The following is a 27,392-nucleotide window of genomic DNA, read 5'->3' as shown; positions in this document are numbered from 1 at the left end:
TGGTAATCCGTAAATAGCCTGAATGGTTGGATGTGAATTCAATTAAAATTTATATTCATTTTCACAAATCCAGCCATTTTCTTTTCCTGAATTTAAAAGCAAATTTACATATTTCCTTAGATCCCCTATTCTCTTAAAGTGTATGCATTGATAGTGTTCCTTCACATTAAGGAGTACCCTCATCTTCTCTTCATAATCTGATGTGTTGAATATCATCACTCCCCCACCCTTATCCGCGGGCTTTATGGTGATTTCTTCACAAGTTTCTAAATTCTTTAACGCCCTTCTCTGGTCTAGTGACATATTATTATTATTATTATGGCAGACTGATTTATTGATCTCCATTTCCACTACCCTCTCAAATATCTCCACATTTTTATTAACTTGAGCTAAATTGGGTGTGAAGGTTGACTTTACCTGTAACATTAAGCATTGGTACATATTCTTTGTCCTAAAAAAACCTATTCAGTCTTATTTTTCTGAAAAAGTTTCTAAGGTCACTCTCTAGTTCAAATGTTTTATGTGAATCTGTAGGGGCGAAACTGAAACCTCTCTGGAGAACTTCTTGCTCAACCTTACTAAGAGCCCTAAGGCTTTATTATAGGAAGTTCATCTACCTCCAGTACTGTTTGTTCCTCGTGGCGAGGTATTCCTGCCCCCTACTCTGAGGTTGATGGTTCCTCAGGGGTTCTTGCCTGTTGTACCCTCTGTAACCCCTCTGTCCTCGGTTTTGACGTCTCCCTAAAAAAGGTTCATGCTAAAATTGTGGCACTCCTCTATTTCTACAATGATTGTGCGGTACGATCATAATATCGTGAACTGAGGGAAAAGAGGAAGTAGTATGCTTAATTAATGCAACGAGCAGATGTACACTCATGGGGAGTATGGATCCACCTTACAGGTAGATCATTAAGCCTAGAGGGGATAAGGATAAAAGTTTGAGTAACAGAGAGGCAAGTTGGAGGAGAGATGTAAAGACACTACCTTTCTGTTTGGTAGATGTGAAGAAAAGGTCCTAGAAATTCAAGGGGGACAGGTAGAGGAGTTCTGTGACATTAGGCATACAGGGCTCAGTGAAAGCTGTGATATAGCTCTGAGAAAAAATTAGGAGCAAAAGCTCAGACCATTGTTTTTTTCAAAACAAATTTTGGGGGTCTGAGTGAAGGTGTACCATGACAGGACACTAGACAGGGCTGAAGCTGGTAAATTGTTTTAAAAGAACATGTGTGAAGCTCATATTATTGACTGTAAATATTTGTTTTATTAGGGGCAAAGAATATACTATTGCTATAAACACAGAGACAGAAAATACGTTGTCTTGGTAAAGATGGTATGAAATTATTGAAGCCATCGAAACGCATCGACGCTGTTGATAGAAGTACAATTGAAGGACTGGCACGAACAGGCATAATGTTGATTGGATCATTTTAGTAACGTTGTTACTTTGAGTCTGATTGAATGTACAACTGTATTTGACAAGGGTTGGGTCTTACAATTGTCTGTCTCTTTTATGCTGGTCATAATTGAAAAATTGTTTAACTATTGGTTTTTTTGATGATATTTTGCTTATGTATGTGTTTTTAAAGGAGAAAGGAATGATTTTATTGTGAATTATGTGCTATTTGTCATGTCATTTTGTGTTGGATTGATTGGGAACAACATTTCTTTTACTTTTTTAATTAATATAATTGTAACAAAATGTTGGGTACATATTTAATGTTGGATGTTCATAACCAATGTGTCTGTGAAAGTTTGGCCAAGGGAATCATTTCCTTTTGTTGGTCAAGAATAAAGCAGGTTAGCCCCAGTATTCCCTTGGTGGAGGGTCATATTCTTCCTTAAGAATTATGTAACCATTTAAGCAGCAGTTTATTTTGGAAGCACTGAACAAATGACATTTTGCTGTTATCTTTTCTCTACCTTTAACAAACGTTTGATAAAGAGGCAGTTAAGCTGGGGGTCCCCTGGATCGAAACATGCTTGAATTGCCTGACTTCTTGTTTGAATTTCCCTTTGGTTAAATGCTCTGATTAATAGTTGTTAATTTTCTGACTGAACAATGTTACAGGAACAGACTAAGTGCAACAGACCTTCCTTATTGGTCCCACAGAGATAGCATGTAGCAGTGAGATTTCCACGGAGCCAGGGTGCCATATGCTCTTTAACTGTTAATAACCCGAGCTGGTATTTTAGAAACTGCAGCTTGATAGAAGCTGGGTAACCAGTGGCAAATTAATCTTGAAGGACAGTAGATTTATAGTTATTTATTGTCGTCCACCCATGTGCTCTTTTTGCTAGTGTGTCTTTATCATCGACATCAGATGGAGCTTTAAATGACTTCTTGAACAGACGCTTGAAGGTCTGTAAGTTGGTTGGTATTTCCCAAAGTTGTGCAAGGCCTGTAAGGACGAGAGACTCTTACAGGTGCACTTTTGCCAGTGACGTGTTGCGGTGTTGTAGCTCGTTCCATAACATATGATTCAGTGTGTTGGGATCGGTTTTCCGAATCTTGATCTAGCATGTTATGTATTCAAGGACTGGCATGAACAGGCATAATGTTGATTGGATCAATTTAGCAACGTTGTGTCTTTGAGTCTGATTGAATGTACAACTGTATTTGACGAGGGTTGGGTCTTACAATCGTTTGTCTCTTTTATGCTGGTCATAATTGAAAAATTGTTTATCTATTTTTCTATGATATTTTGCTTATGTATGTGTTTTTAAAGGAGAAAGGAATGATTTTAATGTGAATTATGTTCTAATTTTCCTGTAATTTTGAATTGTGTTGGACTGATTAGGAAGAAAATTTCTTCTACTTTTTTAATAAAAATAATTGTAACAAAATTTTGGGTACATATATAGGGCCTCATTAGGATGGCGGTTTTTCCGCATCCTCCGGGCCGGCGGAAGTGTCCGCCGGCCTGGAGGATGCGGAAAAACCGCGGCAGAGACTCCAAAGACCCACCGCCAAATTAGGATGGCTGGTGGGTCTGGAATTCCGTCCGCCGCTTTTCCGCCGCGGTCGGCTTCCGACCGCGGCGGAAAAGCTATAACATGGCAGGCGGTGTCTATGAGACACCGTCCGCCATATTATGATGTTTGTGTAAATATGCTTTTCCACGGCGGCTTTTCCGCAATGGAAAAGCATACGGACATTCACTTTGGGGGCCCGTTGCGGGCCCCCTGGGTGAATGGGGGGTGGGGGGTGCACATGGGGGGTACCTATGGTACCCCCCTGCATTTGCGTACACAAAGCAGCAGGCACCGTGCGGTGCCTGCCGCTTTGTGCATGTAAATGCAACACATGCATTTTTAACATTGCGGCGGGTGCAGCTTGAAGCTGCACCCGCCGCAATGTTAAAAATAGAGGATGTGACCGCCACCCTGGCGGTCACATCCTAATTGCCATGGAGGGAGCGCCGCTGCCCATGCGGACGGTCCCTCCTACTCAGGGGTGTCCGCCATCCTAATCGGTCCCTAATGTTGGATGTTTATAACCAATGTGTATGTGATAGTTTGGCCAAGGGAATAGTTTCCTTTTTTGTTGGTAGAAATACCCTATTTCCCCTGGCTTTCCCAAGGGGTTCCTCTCTCTCTTTTTTACTGCTTTATTCTTGAACCAAATCTCCTCGATTAATATTTAAGAGCTGTAAATAATGCTGAAACTAAACTATAAAAAAAGTATGAACACATTTCCCTTTTACATGACATTACCTACGTGATAACATCTAATCTGCTAAAATAGCACTTCCTGTTTACTAAAGCACTGATTTCCACCTTTTTCTTACTACTTGTTAATTTTTTATTTGAATGTACAGATTTTATTTTAGAATTACACATTTTTTGTACATCTTGTATTTGTGTATTTATGTTGTGTATAACTTTTCTTACAATGGTTTTAAGTAAATTAGAAATTATTTAATTAAACTAAACTAAAACTAAACTATGAGATGGCAATCCATTTAAAGCATTTTCATGGATTTTGAAGTTGTCTTTGCAGTAGAGTGTGATGGTGGACAGTGTCCTTTGCAGCAGATAAATCCAGAAGTTCTAAGTCAGCTACTCTATGTTTGTCCACAGTGAGTTGTAGACTATCTCAGATGGATTTAACAGTTGACGCCGTGAATCTGCCTGGTATGACACCGGACTGGTGCTCTGACAGTAAACCATAATGTTTGTTAAAATTAGAGGGTTGAGTGAATACTGCTCTCTAATTTATTTTTCTAGGAATACTCCACTTTAAATGGGCCTGTCGTTTGCTGGATCAGATGGGTCAAGGTTTTTCTTTTTGAGGAGAGGTCTGATTTAGGAGGTTTTGAGCTCAGGTGGGAATGAAGTTTTTTCCAGGGACTTGTTGAGTATGCATCTGGCTACCTCTCCTGACTGTGTTTTAACCTCCCTCACTTGTCACTCTGTACCTCTAGGAAGTAGCTGCATTTCTAAGTTTTACCCAAAAAGCTGAGGGAGGCATAGAAATATAGTTACATATTTAAGGGTAGAATCTGTTGTGGGGAATCTGCTCATACACAGAACTATGCATACCAAACTAGGACCTCAGTGAATTGTGGTGTACCAAAAAACTCACCTCAGTACCCAGAACCCCTATCCAACTAGAATCAGTGTCTCATTAGCTCTCCTTCCTACAGCGGAGCTACCAATGATTAGACAACCCAGAACATGCAACTTGGGGTACTCTCAGGAATGGTGGGAATCAAGAACACTCTTTCGTTTTTATTCTCATACCAGTCCACAACGTGAGTAATAAGAGACACGAAAAAGTTTAAAATGTTTATTTTAACGACGGGCTCTAAGATGCAGTATTTTGGCTAACATAATCAGACATATGATTAGAAATAAAACAATCAGCAGGCGATCCATAGTGCTCAAGCATTCGGTTGCGAATCTGGGACAGCCGGGTCAGTCTGTCTTGTGACACAAATTGTGCAGCCATTTCGTAGCACACAAATCAACAGCAGCACACCGGCAGCCAGGGCAAGAATTAATTGTAACCCGCTGAAGATGCTGGAAAAAATAGAATGGAAAAATGCCGGTATCACACCAAATACTGTTTGGAATAAGGTCAGAAGCCTGGAACTCACAACTTTGAAAAAATGTGCCAAGCCAGTTGTTGACGATGCATTGAATATAGTGTGAATCAAAGCGCCGAAATGTAGGGGGAGATCAGTATTTAAAAGCGCATGTACGTTGGTGCGGGTGTCAGCCAACTGAAGGACAAATGTTTCACGGGAAGAAGTAAGGGCAACTTCTTTTTGAGACAATAGAGCACTTATTCTGCTCATGTTGTTGAACTCTGCTTTCAAGGTTGGAATGGAAGGCCAGATGGACACATCGAGAATCCCATGGGGGGGAAAGAAAAGCACATTTTTACAGAAAACTACACGTTGGGAGACGGTCACAATGTACGATATCCCTGCCAACATACCACAGCAATCTTCATTGTTTAAAAGCAAATAGCTACTGTTAGCTCGTAGCGTGAAAGTTGGTGTAATTGCTGGCACTGGACTACCCTTTAAAATGCAAGCTAAATTCGGGGCTTGAGTGTTATAGGAGCCGTGATATCGTATGTTCTTGCAAACCAGTGAGTGATCAGTTGTAGAAGTGCACTCCTCGCCCTTTAAATAAACTTCTTTACACTCCCTTAGCACCTATGTGAATGGCAGAGAACAAACTTCATGGAGAAAGGTGCTTCCCAATGGTTCAAATCTACCTATGGCATAGTGTTTCATACATGAAGTGAATTTAAACAAGGATAAGGGCAGTGTTTCTAACCCACGAATGAGCCATACAGCTGAATTAATTTCAGCAACAGAAAAAGGTAAAGGTTCCAATTTTTCAGTATGCAAAAGCGAATATGTAGCATCCTTCATGGACATGAACTGTTGTTTATCAGTCAGATGAAATGGTAAAAAAAGAGATGAGGTATTCATGTAGTCCCAATGCACTTTCCCAGACGTTAAGGTATGTAAAGTCCAAGCAAACTGCATTATAGATCGTAATTGATTTTTACCATGGTACAAAACAGACACTTCATCCTGTACAATATCCACAACAGATGAAACATTATTATTTAAAGTGTAAATTGTGGAAGAAAGAGTATTTATGCTATTATCAACGACAGCAAGCACTTTTTCTAAATGAGCTTGATCAATTACTCGTAATCTCGAAGCCGCTTCAATTTTGGACAATTTCCAGACTTCGTTGTAAACAGCGTATACCCATCTTTTGGACCAGCCTCCTACAGGGCCTTTAACAGTCATTCAAATCAACATTGTCAGTCAATTGAGACAAATGAAGTTTAACTGACGCCAGAGTGGAATGTTTAAGCCAGTTCTGACATAATTTGCCTACTGAATAGGTAGAAACAGAATGGGCGTTTTCAAAACGGGGGTCCACCCTAACCTGTGTATTGCCTTGGGCCAGACCCAGAAAATGATGCTGGCATGAATCTGAACTTATCTGCCATAAAAACTAACCTTGGGGATCCAAGCTGAAATATTAAAGGAGGAACTTGTCATTAGGGACTGCAATTCATCAAGGGACCTATCGGTGTGATTGTACCATGTAGGGTATTCTCCCAGATCAGGAATGGAAGGGGAATTCAATTTTTTAGATGTAGCCAATCCAAAGCAAGTAGTTTGTGAGATCGTAGAGTTCAGAAACAACATGTGGTTCGGGATGAGACATGCAAGATGCAAAGCTTCAGTGCCCTGCACTTGCCAGCATTTAGAACCCCAAACAGATTTAAGATCAATTGTATCTTACCACAGTTCATAGCCCCCTCGATTAAGGACTTTGAATACAATAATTTAGTGTGAGTAAATCTAACTTTGGAAGAGGAGTTTGCAGTCATTTTAAAATAAAACAAGTCGGGATTGGATTGATTAAAATCAGTAAAATAAGTAAACCTTTTCAAGAGAGTTTTTGAGCTGCTTTCAATGGGAGCTGGGCAATGTTCCCATTGTGTATAATTAACCATATTTCTAAACATGTTTGCTTTATGCAAGAAATGATTGCCATTGTGCTGATAACAAAATAACTCTGGATAATTTGCAGAGACTAAGTACAAATCTTCAGCATCAAACGCAGCATAATATTTCATATCAGAAAAAAGAGCATCTAGGGCTTGGACATCCTAACCGTCAGAGCGTATATTTTGTTTAACCACATCCCCAATTGAAACACGAAGTACACTGGGGACATTAATAACCTCTGTCGGGCCATGAATTTGGAATTTTACAGCATCCCATACAATCCTGTCTAATACAGGCCAGGCAGTGATGTTCAAAAAAGTCTGGTCCCTCTTCATGATGTGTGATGAGGAGTGGGGTGCCAAAGTTCCATCAATGAACCTAATTGTAGATCTTTCTTTAACATAATGTCCATTCACTAGACGTAAAATACAACTACAAAGGCAATCGACATGAATAACAAAATCAAAAAAAGCACCAGCCAAATATAAGTCCAAGTAGGTATCAAAAAATGTCTTTTAAAACAGACAGCAAAAATAGAAATTTGGGATGGGGCACTCGATGTTGTAGAGTTAGTGTCAAATGAAAAACGAGACTGGTCAACTGCACGTTTGCACACCAGGCAATGACACATCTGTGGGATAGGTATACTCACTATCTTCATTAGGATCACCAGCCGGTGGATTCAATAATGGATTAGTTACTGTATTCATCTTGATGGCAATGTCAGGCCTGATGGTATTTGCCGAGGCCAAAACAGAATTTCTCAGCATTGCTGGACAAGAGACCGCTGAAGTCATACTAAGAAGAATTGGCCACTCGCTGTAATGTGACATCGTCAATGGAGATGTACCTGCTATCCTTGCGACCAGGAAGTAGAGGTAAAATTACTGTTCTGGTAGCCTGCATGCCAAGCACTGGAACTGGTGCACGATAAGAGGGGCTGAACTCCTTCTTGTTCTCCACCTTCTCATGAACCAGGTCACTGACTTTAGGTAGCCAGCCAACTACCGGAATCTGAAGTGCAGCATCAGTCGCGGAGGGCAAGTGTTCCTTTGCAAGACTGTCACGAGTCTCTTGTAGGTTCTATAATACAGCAGAATGATCATCTACATCAAAGGGTGTGGCAGACGCGGCCATGTCTAGACCCTCAAGGTCCGGGACAAACATTTTTATGTCAAACAGCATCTCGTAAGGAGGTGCTCCCACCCAGATTCCTTCTAGGGATATTAATAAGTGCACGCTGAATGCTATACAAATGGGCCAAGCAGTTTCTGCCAGTACCTAAAACCCTAGCTGTCTAGGATTGCTTTAAGTCACGGTTCATTCGCTCCATAACCAAATTGCCCTCAGGCCCGTATGGAGATGAAAATTTAACCTGCACCCCCAAAGACTTCATGGCTTCTTTGTATGCCTTAGAGGCGAACGCCGGACCCTTGTCGGAATGAAGGGTGCCACATGCAAAAATTCCCACAAAGACACGCACATCCCTTATGACAGTTCGAGCATCAGCGCTGCATTGTGGCCAGACCCATAAAAAGCGTGTGCACGAATCCACTGCAACTAAGATAAACTTATACGCAGTATCAGAAGAGAAAGGACCGCAGTGATCTAGATAAACACACCCAAGTGGTTTATTAGCTATGTACAGCTGTGTTTGTGGTGGACGCGCAGCAGTCAAAGGTTTAATCTGCTGGCAATTGTCACAACAAAGGACATATTCATGAGTCTGTTTGTACAATCCACGCCACCAGTAACATTGCTGTAAGATAGATACAGTTGCTGAGATGCCGGCATGGGCCGAGGGCATTACCTCGTGAGCGGCTGTTATCAAGGAGAGTCTGCAGGCCCTGTTGGGAATCAATCTGTCACCAACATCGTTAAATCTCACATAGGGAACTTTATCAGGACTCAAATGATAGGAGTATTTAGAAGGGAAAGCTCTAAGGTAATCACTCCCCTTCTCTGTTGCAGCAATGGCTGCCAAGATGTCATCATCAATCTTACTTTTGGAACGTGTAACTGCTGCTACTACATAAGTTGCCACTGCTGTCTCTGCTGCTTCGTCAGCAAGACTGTTACCAACAGTGTGTACTCCTACACGCTGGTAACCAAGAGTATGAATTACATTCACAAGAGGCAGACGTTCTTTTAGTTTTGCAACTCAAAACCAAAGCATTTTGTGTTTGATTGTGCTACCTTTGGAATCACGATATTCATTCTGAGTCTAAAAGAATAAATTGTCATTGAAAGACTGAACACAGTAGTATGAGTCACTTACAATTAGAGTAGTCACACGAGGATCAGCAAACTCTAGTGCAAGCACCAAAGCATGTAGCTCTGCCAACAGGGCGGTACAGTCTCCTAATGTCTGCGTGTGCACAACATCGGACTTGAATTTGCCATTCACCATGGTACCCACCACTATTGTGCAGGCCGCTGAATAAGCATTCTTAGATCCTGTCGCATGTTACGCCAACCGCCAGCGTATATAATACAATGGTAATCGTCAAGCAGACGCAAGGGCAAAGGAGCCGGATGAACAAATTCATACTGAAAATACTCCTGTGTCTGCAATGAGGGGTCAAAGATAAACATGACATCCGGAGACGTCAGTAAAGTGGCCCATTGTATCCAATGTGGATCCAAAGCTTTAGAATTTTGTACACTGGCTCTCATCACCGCCTCAAGGGCAGGATACGGTGTAACAACTAACATGCGTTTGCCGTGCGACAGCGCTCTCTCTTTTAGAATCGCCTTCTGAACAGCAGTTAAAACTTTTTCGACAGTAGAAAAGCGCATTTCAGCCAAAGTGTACAAGTGTGACTTGTAAGCAATAGGGACTGTGTCACCTTCATTAAACGTTAAGTACATGAAACCCACTGAGCCTGGCACAATTCTTATTACCAGGTTTGTGCGGTTGTCACGTGTTAATAAGTATTTAGATTCAAGAAGATCAGACTGCAATGATTGCAGTATAGCTGAATGTTCTGGTAGCCAGCAAGATTTGCTAAAAGTAGGTTGTATCAATGCATATAGCGGCTTGATACGCTGGGCATACTCCGGAATGTAAGTACGCCCGAAGTTTTAAAAAACAGTAAAGAGTGTAGTTTTTCAGAGTTATCGGAGCGCGCAACTGTGTGCATTTCTCCAGGAAGTGAGGTGCTAAACTTCGACCTTCATTGTTGAGCTCATAGCCCAGGAACAACACTGTGTACTCTGCAATGTACGATTTTGCATACTTAAATTTGTAACCGAAGTCCGGAAACATAACAATGATGCGGTCAACGTGACACAAATGTGGCCATAATTCGTCGTCTGTGAGATAAATATCATCAACATACGAGTACGCATCAGGGTCGATGCTCTCCAACAGAGAGACAACATGATGCCTGGGCTGTTTTTCTTTTGAACTGTTTTTGTTTGCCGCCAGAAGTAAACGCTGTCCATTGACTACTAATCGAGGACAGGTTATGACTGTAAAAGCCATTTGATATGTCAAGTGTGGTCTTAAACCTTTTTCTCACATGACTATCAACTAGGGCAGAACTGTGCGTATTCTGTACCGCGCACGTCCGAAAATGAGAGTTCGAATGCCAATAATCCAAAACTAGGCCGTACGACCCATCAGGTTTGGTTGCAGTGAAAAGAGGATTATTCATGGGTGACACACATGTTTCATTTACACCTTAATATTCAAATTGTTCAAGGATTTCCGCAACGGGAGCCTTCGCTTCTCGCCGCATGGGATATTGGGGTTGAGGCTGTGGCATACACCGCAATGGAATCTCATCTCTGGGCGAAAGTATGTCCCATCCGACTTGAGTACTGTATAAAGCCGCTGCAAGCACCTGAGCCCACTGTTCTGCAAAATTCTGCAGCTGCTCCTTTGGCACAGTGTGTGCAAACCTAGAGAGTATTACCTCCACCCCTCTCCGAGCAGCCAAACGAAAGGTGGGGACAGTCCGCCTCCAATAACAAAATGTCATATGTAGAGGTCAGATTTTCCCAAAAAATCCCTTTTATTTTATGTTGTATGTCACCTTCAAATAAAAGGACTTTGTCATGTAGTCTGTCAGAGGGAGCCACTCTAGTGTCAGCAGTTTCCACTGTGATTAACGTGTCAGTTGCTGTCGTCTTCAGATACGGACGCAGTTCTTGCCACACTACTGTAATCTCCGCTACGCTGTCGAGCAGCGTTATCGCCCATGTTAGGTCCTGAAGCTGTGTTCTCACTATCCGTGGCATACCTTGCGGTTAAAGCAGCAACCTTCTTTTTCTGAAACTGAAGGCGTTGACGTTGAAAGTCGTCCTGCTTGCCTTTAGCTTCTGTCGGGCGGGGCTGCTCACGTCCTTGTGGGGTACCCCGGCCTCTGCCGCGTTCTCCTCCACCAGTTCCTGAGACAGATGTTTCCTGCAAAGAACTAGGAGAACGTTGATCAGGAACCTGAAATCTATCAGGAGACTTAATTCTCGTGCGGTCGCGCAAATCAAATGTGCGCTCAGTAGTCACAGGTATTGGTGATGCAGGACACGACCCTTGTTTATTTTGCTGCATCCCCTGTTTGATTATTTTTTCAATTTTGTTGAGGAAAAACTGGACGATCGTCTTTATTAGACTTTGCCATCTGAGTTTGCGGTTGAGCTGCTGTTTTAGCAAAAGGCTTAACAGCCAAACTATTGCGGCCAATGGTCTTATAAGCCACGGCAATAATTTTCGGCAACTGACGGGGTTTATCGGGTTCGGGAACAGCTCACAAAGCGTTAGACACCTGGAAGTTAACTGCATCTCCCTTGACGTTAGCAAGGATGAGATCGGAAACTACGTTAAACACTCTGACAAGCCACATGCCCAATTCGACAGCCGCCTCCGGTCCGTGTTGATCCTGCACATGCTTGATCACGGAGGGCAGGACAGTCATAAGAGGCGTTCCGAAGCACTTTGCATAGACTGCCGCAAATACTTTACCCCAAGTCTCACAATCAGTCGCCATAGGCACCAAGTCTTTCTGCAAATCCTGTGTTTCTGCACAGGAGTCATATTAGGAAAAACTACTTCCAGTTGGTCAAATTTCTTGGCAAGCCAAAAAGGCATCTCGTCCTTATCCTGGGGGCGCTTGCTCATAACCAAATTAACCATGACGGGACTGATTTTATCCCCGCCGGTCCAACTGGTTGCGCCGCTGCACCAGGTGCCCCCACCTGGATGTTGCGGGAAATGTATTGCACTAAAGCCCTAGGTACCCCGACAATGGAGGCATAGAGTAATCGTAACTCAGCTATAGAGACTGTTAGATAACGTGGATGCGGTGTGAACCCGGCCAAGACTAGCCAAGTGGCCCCAGGAATAAACAAGGGACCTAACCGAACCGCATATATGGTGTGGGGAAGGGCGCCATTAAACCAAACTTGATGCTGCCAAGCAGAAATCGGAATCTTCTGTGTCCTATATGGTGCATAGGCCGCAGGCACCACTGAGTGTACCATCATCCGCATCCGCAGCAGGAAATGTAACCCAATAGTAAAAAAGCTCTAATGGGAACGCTGCATCAGCACCCACCACAAAGAGCACCGCCATACCATCAGCGGTTTCCCCGTACTGTGTCAAATGATTCCAGAGTAGTACGCAACAATGCTGAGCTATGTCAACATCACCCATAAGGACACAGTATGGAAAAAACAATCTATGAGAATTGTAGCACAAATGGGTAGTAATTCAAAGTATGAACCTTTTTTAAAATCTCAAGCTTGAATGAACCTATAATTTATCCATATAGGTATGTTAATCTGTCACGGCTGTCAACCGGAAACAGGTGTGAGGGTGTTGCAGACTAATTTAAGCACTAATCGAGCATCTTGATTATAAGACCAAACTTTAGGTGTGCCATGTTGCGGGGATTCTGCTCATGCACAGAACTATGCTCAGTAAACCAGGACCTCTGTGAATTGTGGTGTACCAAAAAACTCACCTCAGTACCCAGGACCCCTAACTGACTAGTATCAGTGTCTCATTAGCTCCCCGTCCTACAGCTAAGCTACCAATGATTATACAATCCAGAACATGCGACTTAGGGTACTCTCAGGAATGGTGGGAATCAAGAACACTCTTTCATTTTTATTCTCATACCAGTCCACAATGTGAGTAATCAGAGACACGGAAAAGTTTAAAATGTTCATTTTAACGACGTACTCTAAGATGTAGTATTTTGGCTAACATAAGCAGACATATGATTAGAAATAAAACAATCAGCATTGTTACAATTCCATAAAACACAAAGGGAGAAATCATGTTACAATGATAGTAGAAACAGGTCATGTATCGCCTTGTGAACCACCCTCCCCTGCTAGGAACTAGGTTTTATAATAATAGAAGGTCTCTTAGGCTTGAATGGGGAACCCCATACCTCCCAGATCAGCAGAGGTGAATCACATCTCAGGAACAGCAAAGCTCTCTGCCTCTGGAAAGGTATTGTCTCCAAGTGCCCAAATTATGCACGCAGTGCAATGTTAAAGGCACTAGAATTTCAGTTGCAGCTGTGTGCGTGTTGTGTCTATAATGTGGGGCAATCAACCTGAATAACAGCATACATTGTAATTATGACCTTAAAGGCTTCTGCACGCAGTGTACAGACTAAGGTCGCGGTGTATGTGTAGGGATGTGAAAAACAGACCTTTCTCATGCACAAAATATCAAGCAGTTTAACTTGCAACAACAGTTGCAACATGGCGTTTAAACTTTTAATACCCTTATGCTAACATAGCAATGTGTGCAAGCAGAACCCATTCTTCACTACAAAACATTTACTATTCTGTCAAGCTTTAACTGTTTATGGAATTGTATTTTTGTGTGTCATCATCGTAGATCCAGCAAGCACAAACTGTAAAAATACAGATATGTCTGCACATGCTTGCAGTGCATTCACATTCACAGGGGTGTGTCAACCCCCTGTTTTAGCAGATAGAGTGGGGTGGGGTTCCTAATGGGTCTCTTCTGTCTGCAGCTCAGCAGACAAAGGCTCGTAATTAACATGAAAGGAAGCGAGGGTGGATGGATGGGTGGCTTTATAATCATGGATGGATGAATGAATGAGAGGGTGCATGTAAGGATGGATGAGTGAAAGAAATTAAGGATGAATGTAAGGATGGATGAAAGGGTGTAAGGATGATGAGAGGATGAGAGAGTGAATGGAAGGATAGATGATGATAGGCTAAATGGATGGATGAGTGAATGGATGGATTAATGGAGTGAAAGGCTGGGATGATGGATTCATAGAAAGGGTGGATGAGTGCAATGATGCATGAGTAAAAGGATATATGTAAGAATGATGAGCGAAGGAATGGATAAATGAGTGAAAGGGAGTGTATGAGGAAATGGCTGGATGAAAAAGTGGATGGATGAGTAAAATCGTGGATTCATGAAAAACTGAGTGAAAGGAAGGATGGATGAATGAGTAAAAGGGTAGATTGATGAATAGATGAAAGTGGGAGTGAAATGGTGGATAATTGTGTGAGTGAAAGGGTTGATGGATAGAAGCATTGATAAATAAACTAAAGGATGGATATAGGGATGGATGAGTGAAAGGAAGGATGTATGGCTGGCTGGATGAGTGAAATGGTGAATGGATGGTTGAATGAAAGGGTGTATGGATGGATGATAAGAGGAAGGATGGATGGATGGCTGGATGAGTGACTCAAAGGATGGATGGATGGATGGATGGATGGAGTGAAAGGGTGGATATATAGAGTTAAACGACGGATGGATGAATGAAAGGATGAATGTAAGGATGGAGAAGTGAAGGGGAGGAAGGATGGATGATGGATGAGTGAAAGGATTGATGGATGGAGAATGAGAGAAGGATGGATGGATGAGTGAAAGGATACATGGATGAATCGATGATTTGCTGATTAGATGACTGGATGGAGTGAAAGGCTGGATAAATGGACAGAGTGAAAGGGTCAGTGTATGGACAGAGTGGATGGATGGATGAGTGAAAGGGTAGATGGATGGATGAATGAAAGGATGGATGTAAGGATGGTTGAGTGAAAGAATGGATATATGAGTGAACAGGAGGATAGATGGGTGGCTGGTTGAAAGGTGTGCCGATGGAAAAGTGAACAGGTGTATTGATGGATGGATGGATGGATGGATGGAAGGATGGATTGATGGAAGGATGGATGAGGTGAAAGGATGGATGTATAAGTGATAGGATGGAAGGATGGATGGGTGAAAGGATGTTTGTAATGTTGGATAAGTGAAAGAATTGATTGATACGTGATAGGGAGGGTAGAAGAGTGGCTTGATGAAATGATGGACGGTGAGTGAAAGGGTGAATGGATGGATGGATGAATGAGTAAAAAGATGAATGAGTGAAAAGGTTAATTGATGGATGAATGTGTGGATGGTTTGAAGGGTGGATGGATGAGGGTAAAGATGGATGGCTGAGTGAAAGGATGGATGTAAGGATGGATGAGTGAAGGGAAGGAAGGATGGATGGGTGGATGAATGAAATGGTGAATGGATGGATAAGTGAAAGGGTTGATGGATGGAGAATTAGAGAAGGATGGATGGAGGAATGAGTGAAAGGGTAAGTGGATGGATCGATGATTTGATGATAAGTTTGCTCGATGGAGTGAAAGGCTGGATGAATGGATGGAGTGAAAGGGTGGATGTATGGACAGAATGGATGGATGGATGAGTGGAAGGGTAGATGGATGTACGACTGAAAGGATGGATGTAAGGATGGTTGAGTGAAAGAATGGATAGATGAGTGAACAGGAGGATTGATGGGTGGCTATTTTGATAGGTGTGCCGGTGGAAGAGTGAAAGGGTGAATGGATGGATGCATGAAAGGATGGATGGATGCATGAGTGTGTGAAAGAAAGGTTGAATGAGTGAAAGGATGGATACAAGGATGGATGAGTGAAAGGTAGGAAGAATGGGTGGATGGAAGGATGGCTGATTGGATGGGTGAAGTGAAAGGAAGGATGTTTGTAAGGATAGATAAGTGAAAGAATAGATTGATAAGTGATAGGGATGTTAGAAGAGTGGCCTGATGAAACGATGGACGGTGAGTGAAAGGGTGGATGGATGAATGGGTAAAAGGATAGATGAGTGAAATGGTAAATTAATTAATGGATGTGTGGATGGATTGAAGGGTGAATATGTGAGGGGAAAGATGGATGGCTGAGTGAAAGTGTAGATGGATAGATGAGTGAAAGGGAGGATGGTTGGATGGATGATTGAAAAGATGGATAAAGGGATGGATAACTGAAAGTATAGATGACAAGTGATAGGCTAGATGGATGGATATGTTTGACAGGTTTCAAGATGGATGGTTTGGGTATGGATGGGTGGGTGGGTGAATGGATGGAATGGGGATAGACTGAATGTTAGATTATAGAATATACAGGTGAAACTGTGGATATAAGCAGGTGAATTGAAGGATGAAAAGATGAATGGATAGATTCTTGGATGGAAGAGACAGGCAACCATTTCTCAGGAGGGTAGCAATGGCTTGCTTCACTTTCTTTGCGCCATAAGAGCTTTGGGTCAAAGTGAGGAGTATTTTAATTTCTGGCTAATCCCTTGCACACGTGTGATAGAAGTGGAATGGCATTGAAAGACGGATACCTTAAACATACCTGGACAGTGAGCTCTTGGGTGAATTAAAAGGGTAACGCTGCTCAGAAGTGGAGATTGAATGAGCCATACACGTTTAGCCGGTATCAAACTCCTAACAAAATTGTAGTTTCGCAGAAAATGTATTGAGGAATGAGAATTCAAGACTTTCATTACACATTTCATGTCCTGTAATTGTAACGAAGGTTAGTGTGGTGCTAAGAATGACTTCCCCACTACCATTGAATTTACAATTTGAAATAGCCTGATTTTGATTTCCTGTGTCGCAGTGGATAATGGTTTCCTTAAATTAAGCGTCTCGGCCACTAGGAGGTAGTAATTTATCTTTTTTGCTGAGTCAACTATGCTCTGCCTCCTTAAATTCTTAACTTGTATTTGTGTTTTTGTTGTTCCAGAGGATTACACTTCTCCAACTCTGCAGGAAGTGGAATTGGAATTGATAGGAAATGCAGGTTGCTCCTGCCTGTATAACTCGTCTGACATTCATAACCTGAATGATGTGTTCCACAAGGGGATGATGTGTGCTCAGCAGAAGGATACAGCCAATCTCACATGCCAGGTAAATTAGTCCAAAACACAATGCAAGTGTTATCTGGTGAACTCTGATACTTGTGGTACATTAATATCCTATCAACTGTTACTAAGCCAAAGAAAGGGAGCCAAAACTTCCTCCTCAAAGTGAAAACATGTAAGGAAAAATGTAGGAACAAAATTAAATATGTCGAATTTTAAATCACATATTTTACATGAATTGGCTAGAATTCTGGAGTTTTTCATTCTTGGTGTACTAGGCAAATCTTGCGTTTCTTTGGTTCATTGTGCGGTAAAGATTTCCCGTTCTGTTAAAGTTTTTCAACAGAACATATCCTAAAAGTTTGCTGAAGAGCTACATGTATCCGGGGCAGTTCAGAGTCAGAGTTGTGCACCTGTTTTTAGGACATAAGGCACCAATGTAGTCAACACTTTTGCTTTTGCAAATGCGTGTGTAATGTACTAAGCCGAGTGCAGAAAGGCCTTTTCATCTCGCAAAATGGATTTTGTGATCTATTCCTAACTGCATTAAAAAGGATACATGAAAGGGGCATCCTCTCCTAATTATGATTCACAATGGTATATATAATAATCTGTAACTGAAGTTGCGGTCCAAAATCATTGATCAGTTACTGAAACCTCAAAGAAGGTAACTGACAATGGGGAAATGTGTCTACAGCTCACGCACTAATTCAAAGATTTTCCGAGTTAAGTGTATGCACTTTACACAGTGCAATGTCTCAAAACTGGCGAAGAGCGAGCTATGATGGTGCACCTGTTCATAAAACTACCCATGGTGGTGCAAATTCGCATGGCTTATCAATGTTCAATGTTTTTGCAGCATCTCTCTTGACTTGCATTTTCAATTCAGCCCTTGTAAGTAGATTGTCAGTCAAAATTCAAGAATGAGACTCTAAATAGGGAAGGTGGGTGGACAAATCAGAAGTTAGACATATCTCACAAAGTCAAGCCATGGACATCCAAGATACACAACCTTTATAGGCTTACACAACAATTATTCTGCTCAATTACATACAAATGATATGATCAGAAAGGGGAAAGGCTAAACCAGCCAACATTATATCATAAAATCTTTTTGTCAATATAATCAGTAGCATGGTTATCTATTGCGCAGCAGGCGAAGCGGCACCATGTATCAGGGATTTGAGAGACGAGCTGATCCCTAAATATGGCTATCTTATCCTACACAACCTCAGAGTAGGGTCCACCCATCAGTCTTACGCTTACTTCAGTAATGTACTGATTTTACACAAAATGTAAGCTGTGCAGATTCAGAAAATGCAGGCATTTCACCTTAAAATACATTTTAGATAAAAATGATAATTTTCTCTAAACAGAAGCTTGCCACTTTCATGAAAACACATTTTGTGCCCAAATACTGCATGTTAATTTTTATTAAATACACTGTTGATGTACAAATATTAGCTTGTCATTTTTACCAGGCTCTCATATATTATGCACACACAATGTGATTCTGCCACTTTATAAGCCTCACCAAATATCAGGAATGTCCTTCATTTGGTAGGATTTTTCCTAGCGTGATTCCAGGGATACCCAGAAGTATGACCAGAATTATAACTATAAGTCAAGAATGGGCCATTGTGATAAAACAAAAAACTGAATTTTACCTGGATTTGCCACAATATGCCATGGGTGGATCCTTATTATTCAAGAATAGCCAACATGTCACAGAAAATGCCCAAAAATGTGTCATGGTGAGGCACTATAATGCAATGATAGCCAGCATATCACCAAACATGCCCACTGCATGTTATGGAATAGCCACTATTATTCAGAGATAGCACCTCGCTTTTGGGCCAAGGATGCAGAATGCACGCACCAGATGGTTAGAACCTCTAAATGCCATCTTCCTGAAAAGTGCATTTTCAGAATTGTGAATAAAATTCCAAATTTGCTAATAAGGAGGGGTGTAAATGACTTCTACCTGCTCGCAATTTAAAGTTTTCACTTATTCAATGCCATAAGGGGATCGTATGTTATCCTATAGGAGAGGCAATCCATGCATTAGTGAAAAAATAATTGGTAGGGTCTACTCTATGGATGACTTACATGTATTAAAAATGTAAGGTCTAAGAGTTACAAATAGTTTTATTCTGCTAGGTCGAAATGGAACTTTAAAACTGCACTTACAGACTACATTGGCAGACCTGGGACCGGTTTGGAAGGCTACTTAACCGCTACCGCGGTTTCCCGCTGTACGCGGGAATTTCAAAAATGGCTTGATCGTGACAAAGCCAGCTCGTCATCCGCGCACCGCAGGTAACGTTGATGACGAGCTGGCTTTGTCATTAGCATCGAAGGGGTTAAGAGGGTGGCACAATCAGTGCTGCAGGCCTATTAGTAGCATTTAATTTACCTTACATGGCATGGGTACTTGCAGTATCACTTTTTTAGGGACTTAAACATTAATTAAATAGGCCAATTAGGTACAAGCCAAATTCACCATGTTTAAAGAAGAGGGTTCAAGCGCTTTAGCTCTGGTTAGCAGTGGTAAAGTGTGCAGAGTCCTAAGGGCAACAAAAATGAGACCAGCAAAAATAGGAGGAGTAAGGCAAAAGCTTTGTGGAAGACCACTCTAAAACTGACAGGTTTACCATTTAGAATTCTACCTCTTTCGCCTTTCGATAACTGACAGCATCAACCAATGAGAAAAGTATAAATCTGGGTTAGCACACATTGGGGCAAGCCTACTTATTCCGATGAACATGGGAATATCTGCCACTTTGGCCTGCCATTACCTCTGCTTCACAGACACACCATGGTCATGTGAGAATTGAATGTGCGTCCTCTTGCATATCCAGTGTGTCAGCACTGCCCTGCTGCACTTCTACTGCCAGACTCAACAGTAGAAGTAAAGCAAACCAGTCTGCCTGTCTCCCACTCCTCCCTCATTGCCCAGTGATACTCTGCCTCAAATGCTTTATGGGCCAGCCACCCATCCACATTACTGGTGTTGTGAATAAATGAGGACCACTGTTTCTGTTAGAGATGGATAGTTTTCAAATACCCGGAAAAAAGAAAGATCTGGGTGGCTGTCTACCCCCCTGAGGATGTAATTTCAGACAAACTTTTTTCACAAGTACTGTCTGGGAGTAGGGCACTCAGTAATGCAAAAACACTGTATGACAAATGTAATTTGATATGTTGTCAGCTGCATTCCGAAGACAAGTGTGAGTATCTCCTCCAGTCCTGATTTCTGTTTTCATTTTAGTATAAATAGGTTTGCATGTTTATTGGCACAAAAAAAATAAACGTTTCATAAATGAAATAAAAACAGATAATAAGAATAATCCACATTTGTAAAGTGTGAACAATCACCTGTAAGGGTCTCAAGGCGCTGGGGGCCGTCGAGAAGATTTAGCAAGCTATTGCCCAAAGTCACATGGTGCTGGGCTAATCTGTTTCCAGCGTCAGTCGCCCTGGACGCAGCGCCACACCTCTCCCTGGTGTGGAAGAATTACAGTTAGTATGGGGCCTACTAAAACCTCTAACTGAAGAGGACTGGCAGGAGAATGAGGAGATGAAGGCATAATGGAAATTGAGAACTTGTGGAGGATTGGCAGAAGGATAATGAGGGGGAGAGTGAAGGGTATGTGAGAAGCAGAGGACAAATGAGGTGTCAAGTGAGAAGAAGATACATTAGGAGGAATAGAAAAAGCTAGTAAAGAGATATATGGGAAACGAGCTAAAAGGGGATAGTGAGAGGAAACTTTGGGTAGACAACAAAGGAAAATTGCTGATGGGCAGAGTAAATGCAGGTGTGAAAGGGAGATATGGAACCCATACTCCTAAATTTTTTTGCACCGATGGTTATTTTAAGCAGCATGAGAGGTAAAGAGAACATTCCCTTCAAAATATCTAAATTAAAATTTCCACACTTCTGAGGAAAACTCAGGTCAGCAACCAAATTCAGGTTAGCTTGTATAATTCAAATTCAAACAGATTAATATACACCAACTGGAGCATTATGGTGTAAAAATACAGAGTGAACAGAATGAAGCTGAATCTTCAAAACTGATTAAGATAGTACAGCAAAAAGAAAACAACTAACTCGATCACTGCAACATATGTTATCAAAAGACAAACATGTACTTTAGGTTGCATCAAGCTTCAAATAAAAACTCGACAAATCCCTATATGTCCGCACAGTACCTTAAATTGAGAATTTTAATCTAAGTAAGTTTGCAAAGGTGGGGAAGAAAGGTGTCAGCTGTTAGAGACTTCCGAAGAAGTAACTCCAACCAAGGCCATGCAGCATAAAGCCACAAAGCCAAAGATGAGGTCTATACCTCAAGGGATCCTAAAGCAGAGTGACAGTTGTCCCTAAATACGTAACAACATAAGCAATTACTGAATCACTGAATCAAGGCACCTCCCACCATGCCTCTACTAATTTTCCAGTTTGAGCACCCTCCAGCTCCCTTTCCCCGCCTCCATGTTCACACGCGTACATCCTTGGTGCCATGTCATTCTCCCACAAGAACTCGTCCTCCATCCATATCGCCTTTCTTCTTCCCAGGCCTCTCAATATACTCTCATCTAATGAAGAGTTGTCAACCTGCAGTGGGAAAACAAGGTGCATGCAACTCAAATGTTAGCTGAAAAATACATTAGGAAAGCATTGTCAGGCCTACAGTTCGTCTAAATTAGCAACACACAGGTTGCATTATGTATGCACTTATAAAGGTAGGTACATTATCCATTCAACACGTGCTGCAACAATTATAAATGGCAAGTTCCATAAAACCTTAGTGCCATGAGTAAATGTTTTAAGACATTTGCGTAGCACATTAACGGTTACTCCTTTAGATAAATGTTAAGGAACAATCCTATCAGTTACATTTCTAAAGTATACATATGATTTGTGTTAATGTGATTTGTGTTAATCATGAGGATACTCAACCGAGGCATATCCCTCTTCTTCTCATATATTAATGATACAGAATATATATGAGTGCAGACTAACCGCCATTATGACACTCCCCTAATGTTGCCTCAAAAAGGGACCCAAACTGCTCTCCTTCAGAAGAAAGAGGCATGGAAGGTAAATAGAGGCAGGAGACATGATCTGAAGTTGCCCCAAGTAAAGTGTGAGGATCTTTTTAGTCCAGGTTTTTACTTTGCAAGCTGACGCTGTTAGTTTAGCAGGTTTTGTTGTAAATATAAGGACAACATATTTCAGAATGCAAAGCAAAACAGGTAATAGGAGCAGGTATAGATAAGAAAAGGACGTTTAAGGGAAACAGGAAGATGTGGATAATGAGTGCTGTAGAGTAGGAGGGAAAGCAATGTCTATTCATAGAGAGGAGATGACTAAAAGATAGGTGGAGGGCAAGAGCAAAATACAAGAGGGATGAAGTGGGCAAAGCCAAAAGAGAGAAGCCGTAAAGGGAGTGGTGATAAAAAGATACAGATACACACATAGTACCCCTAAACCCTTCCCCCATATCAGGATGCCTCCTCTAATTGTGGCCTCCATGTGCACCCCATCAACAATAGTACTTTTTCCTTAGCGCGGCCCAGTGCCCCAAAACGTACTACCAGTACCAATCTAAGATTACCAGCATTCACCCACCTCCCAAACCCCCGGTTCTGACCTCACGGAAGCTTCAATGAATATACCAAATACTCCATTACCAGCCTCTGTACATATTCATCACCCCATCCTCGGATTCCACATCATCGAAGGGCCCCCTTTTAACTACCCCAATTCTTAATAACAACTCACCTGCCATACATGCAATGTGTGAGCAGAGACAGCACAGTCATCACGCTAATCTGCCTGTTCCCTCCCCCTCATTAATAGCAAGCCCTAACTCCACTAACGACATTGCTTACAGCACCGCCCGATTCACCCCAAGACACCTTCCTACAGTCCAACACATAACCCTATCAGGCTCCCACCAGCCTCCAGGGGTCGCGATATGTCAGTCCCCTCCTCCCCTATTTTACCCATCCCTCTGTGCTTGCAACTCCATTCGCATGAAACCTTTCCATCGGGGCACAGTCAGTCGCCATCCGCCCTGTCTTCCCCCGACATCACTAGCTCCTCCCCTATCCAACTCATCCCTTCCAGAATCACTTCCCTCAGGGCACATTCCGTTGCCACCCGCCCCACTTTCCCCGGACCTTCCTTGCTCTCACCAGCTCCATGGTCCCTGGAACCTAACCTCCCAATCCCATCCTCACACCTCACTGGAATGCCGTCTGAGCGAGATAGCACTCTGCTTACAACAAATTAAGACAGAGGTTCGCAGTCTACTACATATCACGGAGGCTTTGTCGTCTAACTCCAGACTAAACTGCTCCACCAAGAATAATCACCATCTTCGCTCGCTCTCAGATTGCGTGTGTACCAGGATCCCTTCCGCCCTCTATACTGGGCGGTCACCTTCTCACGTCACCCACACACCTCATAGGTGATCCACCATTCCGATCCCTAACAACCCTGCTACCTGTCCAGATGTAGAGCCTCCCTGTCTGATGCTGGCTGATACTCATTCTCTCCTACATTCCTATGCTCCAGCACATCCCCCCACCATAGCAAACATGCAGCAAATTGAATCCATCCCCAATGACCCCACCCCTCTGCAGGCACTAACTGACACCAACATAAGTCTCAAATGTATGCTTCTGAATTGTAGATTTGCTGCTAAGCACGCATTTCCTTCTGCATTCTTGATTTGGTAAGAACATGTAAAACCCAGCCTAAGAACCCTACACAGCTGAAAAGATGCCTACGGAACATCAACCCGCAAGATCTGACTGCTCTCTGCGAGAATATCCTTCCTCCCCCATCCCCGAGCATGTCTGATGTTCATGACCTTACGGCCCACTATACCCACACAATGCTGAACGTACTAGACTCGGTTGTACCACTGCAGCTTAAAAGAATGTCCTCCAAACGCGCCAACACTTTTTACAGATAGTCTTAATTCCGAAAGAAGAAACTCAAGGCTTGCTGAAAGGCAATGGCGGACCTGTCCCTCCCTTGAGCATCTCTACCACCTGAGATCCTTGAGAAGCATTTATAATAAACGCATCAGATGCTCGAAGGCCACCTTTTTCAGAACTCAGCTAGACCAAGCAAAAATAGTCTAAAAAACTGTTAGAATTCATCAAGTCCCAAGCCAATAGTCATCCGAACCCTGCGTCTCTTGGTCAAGGGACACTGCCTAATTCTGAAGAATTTGCAGACTTCTTCACTGCTAAGTCTAGTAAGATTGATACTGAATTACGATCTGCGCAGGACCACCTGTCGATCAAACCACGGACATCCTTCTGTTCACTAGGCGTGGCTATCTCTGACCCTGTGCATTCCAACCCCCCTAAAAACAATGCATTCTGCAGTCCATTCCAAACCCTGAATGAGTGGACTATAAGCAAAACACTGTTGACTCTGAAACCTTCCAATCATTTCAATGACCCTCTGCCATCAAACTTTTTCCCGGAAGTTAGATTCTCCTTACTAACATTGTGGACTAAGATCTTCAATGCATCACTTCAGCAAGGGGATATTCAGGACTGCCTAAAATTGGGGCAGGTTACCCTGATCTTAAAGAAACCCACAGCTGATCCCACGGACCTGCATAACTTTTGGCCCAATCTCCAACATCCCCACCCTGGCAAAGCTCCTGGAGAAATGTGTGCTTGCTCAACTCTGCAACCACATCGACCATTTCCAACTCCTGGACCAATGCCAATCTGGTTTCCAAAAGGGCCATAGCACTGAGTTGGCTCTAATGCATATTGTCGATGATGCGCTAAGAATGCTGGACCACAATGAGTCGTGCCTACTGATCCTTCTCGACCTATCGTCAGCATTTGATACTGTCAAACAGGATAACCTAATTGACCTTCTGGAACACAGGATGTGGTTGTCTGGGCCGGTGCTTAACTGGTTCCCTTTGTTCCTCCTGAATAGATCTCAAAGTTTCAAGGTGAACCAATCCTTGTCCCATCCTGCACCAGTTACGCTGGGGGTTCCACAAGGTTCACCACTCTCTCTCACACTCTTTAACTTGTTCTTGAAGCCTCTAACAAAAATTCTGAAATCATCCAGCATTCACTATCATATGTATGTGGATGACACCCAACTTTATTTGAAGATCGTCTCCCCTGAGGACATTCAGTCCCTCAATTCAGTCCTGCTGGAAACACAAAGCTGGCTGTCAGGTACCCACCTGAAGCTAAATGCTCTAAAAACAGAATTCCTCCTAATCTCACCCCACAAGCAATCCCCGGTAATGGAACAATGGCTGAATCAGTTTACTGCTCTCAATTGTAGACCTCACCTTGTGGACTCGGCATCCTCGCTTGGTATTATATTAGGCAATAGTCTGAACATGCAAAAGCACATCACCTGCCTCACCGAAGAAGCGAGTTTCCAACTCAGCATCTTAAGGAAGCTCAAACCCTTTCTCCCTGCTCAAGACCTAAAGGTTGCAGAGCAAGCATTAGTGATCGCAAAGATGGACAATGGCAGCGCAATGCTCTGCGGCTTTCCCAGAGGGAAAACAGCTCATCTTAGGGTGGCCCTCAATTCTGCTACTAGGCTCTTAATGGGAACTAAAAAATACAACCACATATCTCCGGACCTGCTGGCCCTGAAGTGGCTCCCATATGAAGCTTGCATACAGTTGAAAATTGCATGCAATGCCATCCACTTCAAGACCTCGCTGTACCTCGCCCAGAAACTGGAGCTCTCATGTGGTACAAGAGCCTCCAGAAGTGCCAGCACCCTTTTACTCAAACCACAAAAATGAAAGAAAACAAAGACTTACAATCAAACCTTCTCAGGCATGGTACAGAGGATCGGGAACTCTCTCTCCCCTGAAGTCAGGGTGATCCCTTCCACTGTCAGCTTCAAAATGGAAGTTAAAGGACTCTTGATGAAGAAATATCTGCCTCAGTCCACCTTCCCCACTTGACCTGGGGTCCATAGCTGCTGTATGTAGCCTAGAGGCCTTGTTGCTGTGATTGCTGGACATATTTAAAATGTTGTACTTCTCGCATTGTTGACTCTGTATGTTTACCTATACTCTCCTTGCATAATCTGTAAAGCGCTCTGATACCCGCGGTGGTCATGTTCACACTATATACAACTTTATACTTCCCTCAAGTTTGCATCATCATTACCAATCTCCGGGATTCCATACTCCCAATACTTGCGCTCTACTAGAAACCTTAGCATGATCACCATGTCTAGCTCCAAACACCCAGGTCAGCTTCAGTGTATCCTTCCTCTTCCATTTCCATATATCAGTCCCTTCTGCTATCCTCCGAATGGTGGCCTATATATGGTGCTAAGGCAGGTGGCATTCCCACCTGTCAAAGCACCATCCATCACTCACCAGTGACACACCCCCACCTACTGTGCTAAGCCTTTTCCCACGCACCCACCTCTATAAGGACACTGCTGTCTCCATTGTGCCACATATGTTATGGCACGGTTTGGGAAATCACTTCCTTCAAACCCATTCTTGCAGTGTCACGTCCAATGAAGTTCATACCAGGGTGAATGAGCACCTAGTGTAAAGCTCTTTAAAAAAAAAGAAATCTGTGTGTGTTTGGCTGTCCCTTTGGTCTTGCTGTGCACCCACACAAACTATTTTTGGTGGCACATTCCGGTCTACATATTGGTGCAAACCATACATTGCTCTATTATTGCAATCTAAAGATATAAAGAAAACAATTTAATATGTAATTTTTCTAACAAATGTCTTTAATATTTTGTTGCATTTCTCAAAAGTACAAACATAAACCCTTGGGCATTAACCTAGAACGTGTTGCCTTGACTGCCACTAGTCCAACCATACCAAGTACTTGTGGGCTTTTCTAGAGAATGAGGTGTGTACAATCAATTTTGTAATATTAGCACAGTTAACTGAACTGTGGCAGAATCACTTTTTATAGTGCAATATCAAACTCAGGACTATATGGAAAGTATAAAAACTACCTATCATCTAACTTTTTGTGATCTAAGTACTAAATAGTGCATGGCAGACCTTCCGTACCATGACAAACTGATGAGTAGAACATGCTGAAAATGTTTGTCATATTTTTAGCATATGCTTCTTCAAAACATACTAATTATGTTCTGTGTCCCTTATGAAGTAACATAGGCCTACAAGCCTTGACCCCCATCTGTTTTCTGTAGGCTCTCCGTAGTCTGGGGGATAAATGACATA

At 42.5% G+C, this 27,392-nt stretch overlaps 1 protein-coding gene across 1 annotated transcript in view; it reads left to right on the top strand.

Moving 5' to 3' along the window:
- The window catches only part of LOC144769151 (transmembrane protease serine 9-like), a 1,211,004-nt gene that overhangs the window by 308,377 nt on the left and 875,235 nt on the right, over positions 1-27,392 (top strand). Inside the window, exon 5 of the mRNA XM_078653156.1 lies at positions 17,025-17,188. Coding sequence (XP_078509282.1) covers positions 17,025-17,188 — 164 coding nt within the window. The remainder of the gene's footprint in view (positions 1-17,024; positions 17,189-27,392) is intronic.

Source organism: Lissotriton helveticus, chromosome 7 (genome assembly GCF_964261635.1).
Source record: "Lissotriton helveticus chromosome 7, aLisHel1.1, whole genome shotgun sequence".
NCBI classification, from domain to species: Eukaryota; Metazoa; Chordata; class Amphibia; order Caudata; family Salamandridae; genus Lissotriton; species Lissotriton helveticus.
Note: the sequence above shows the minus strand (reverse complement) of the source record. Positions and strands in the feature narration are given on the sequence as shown.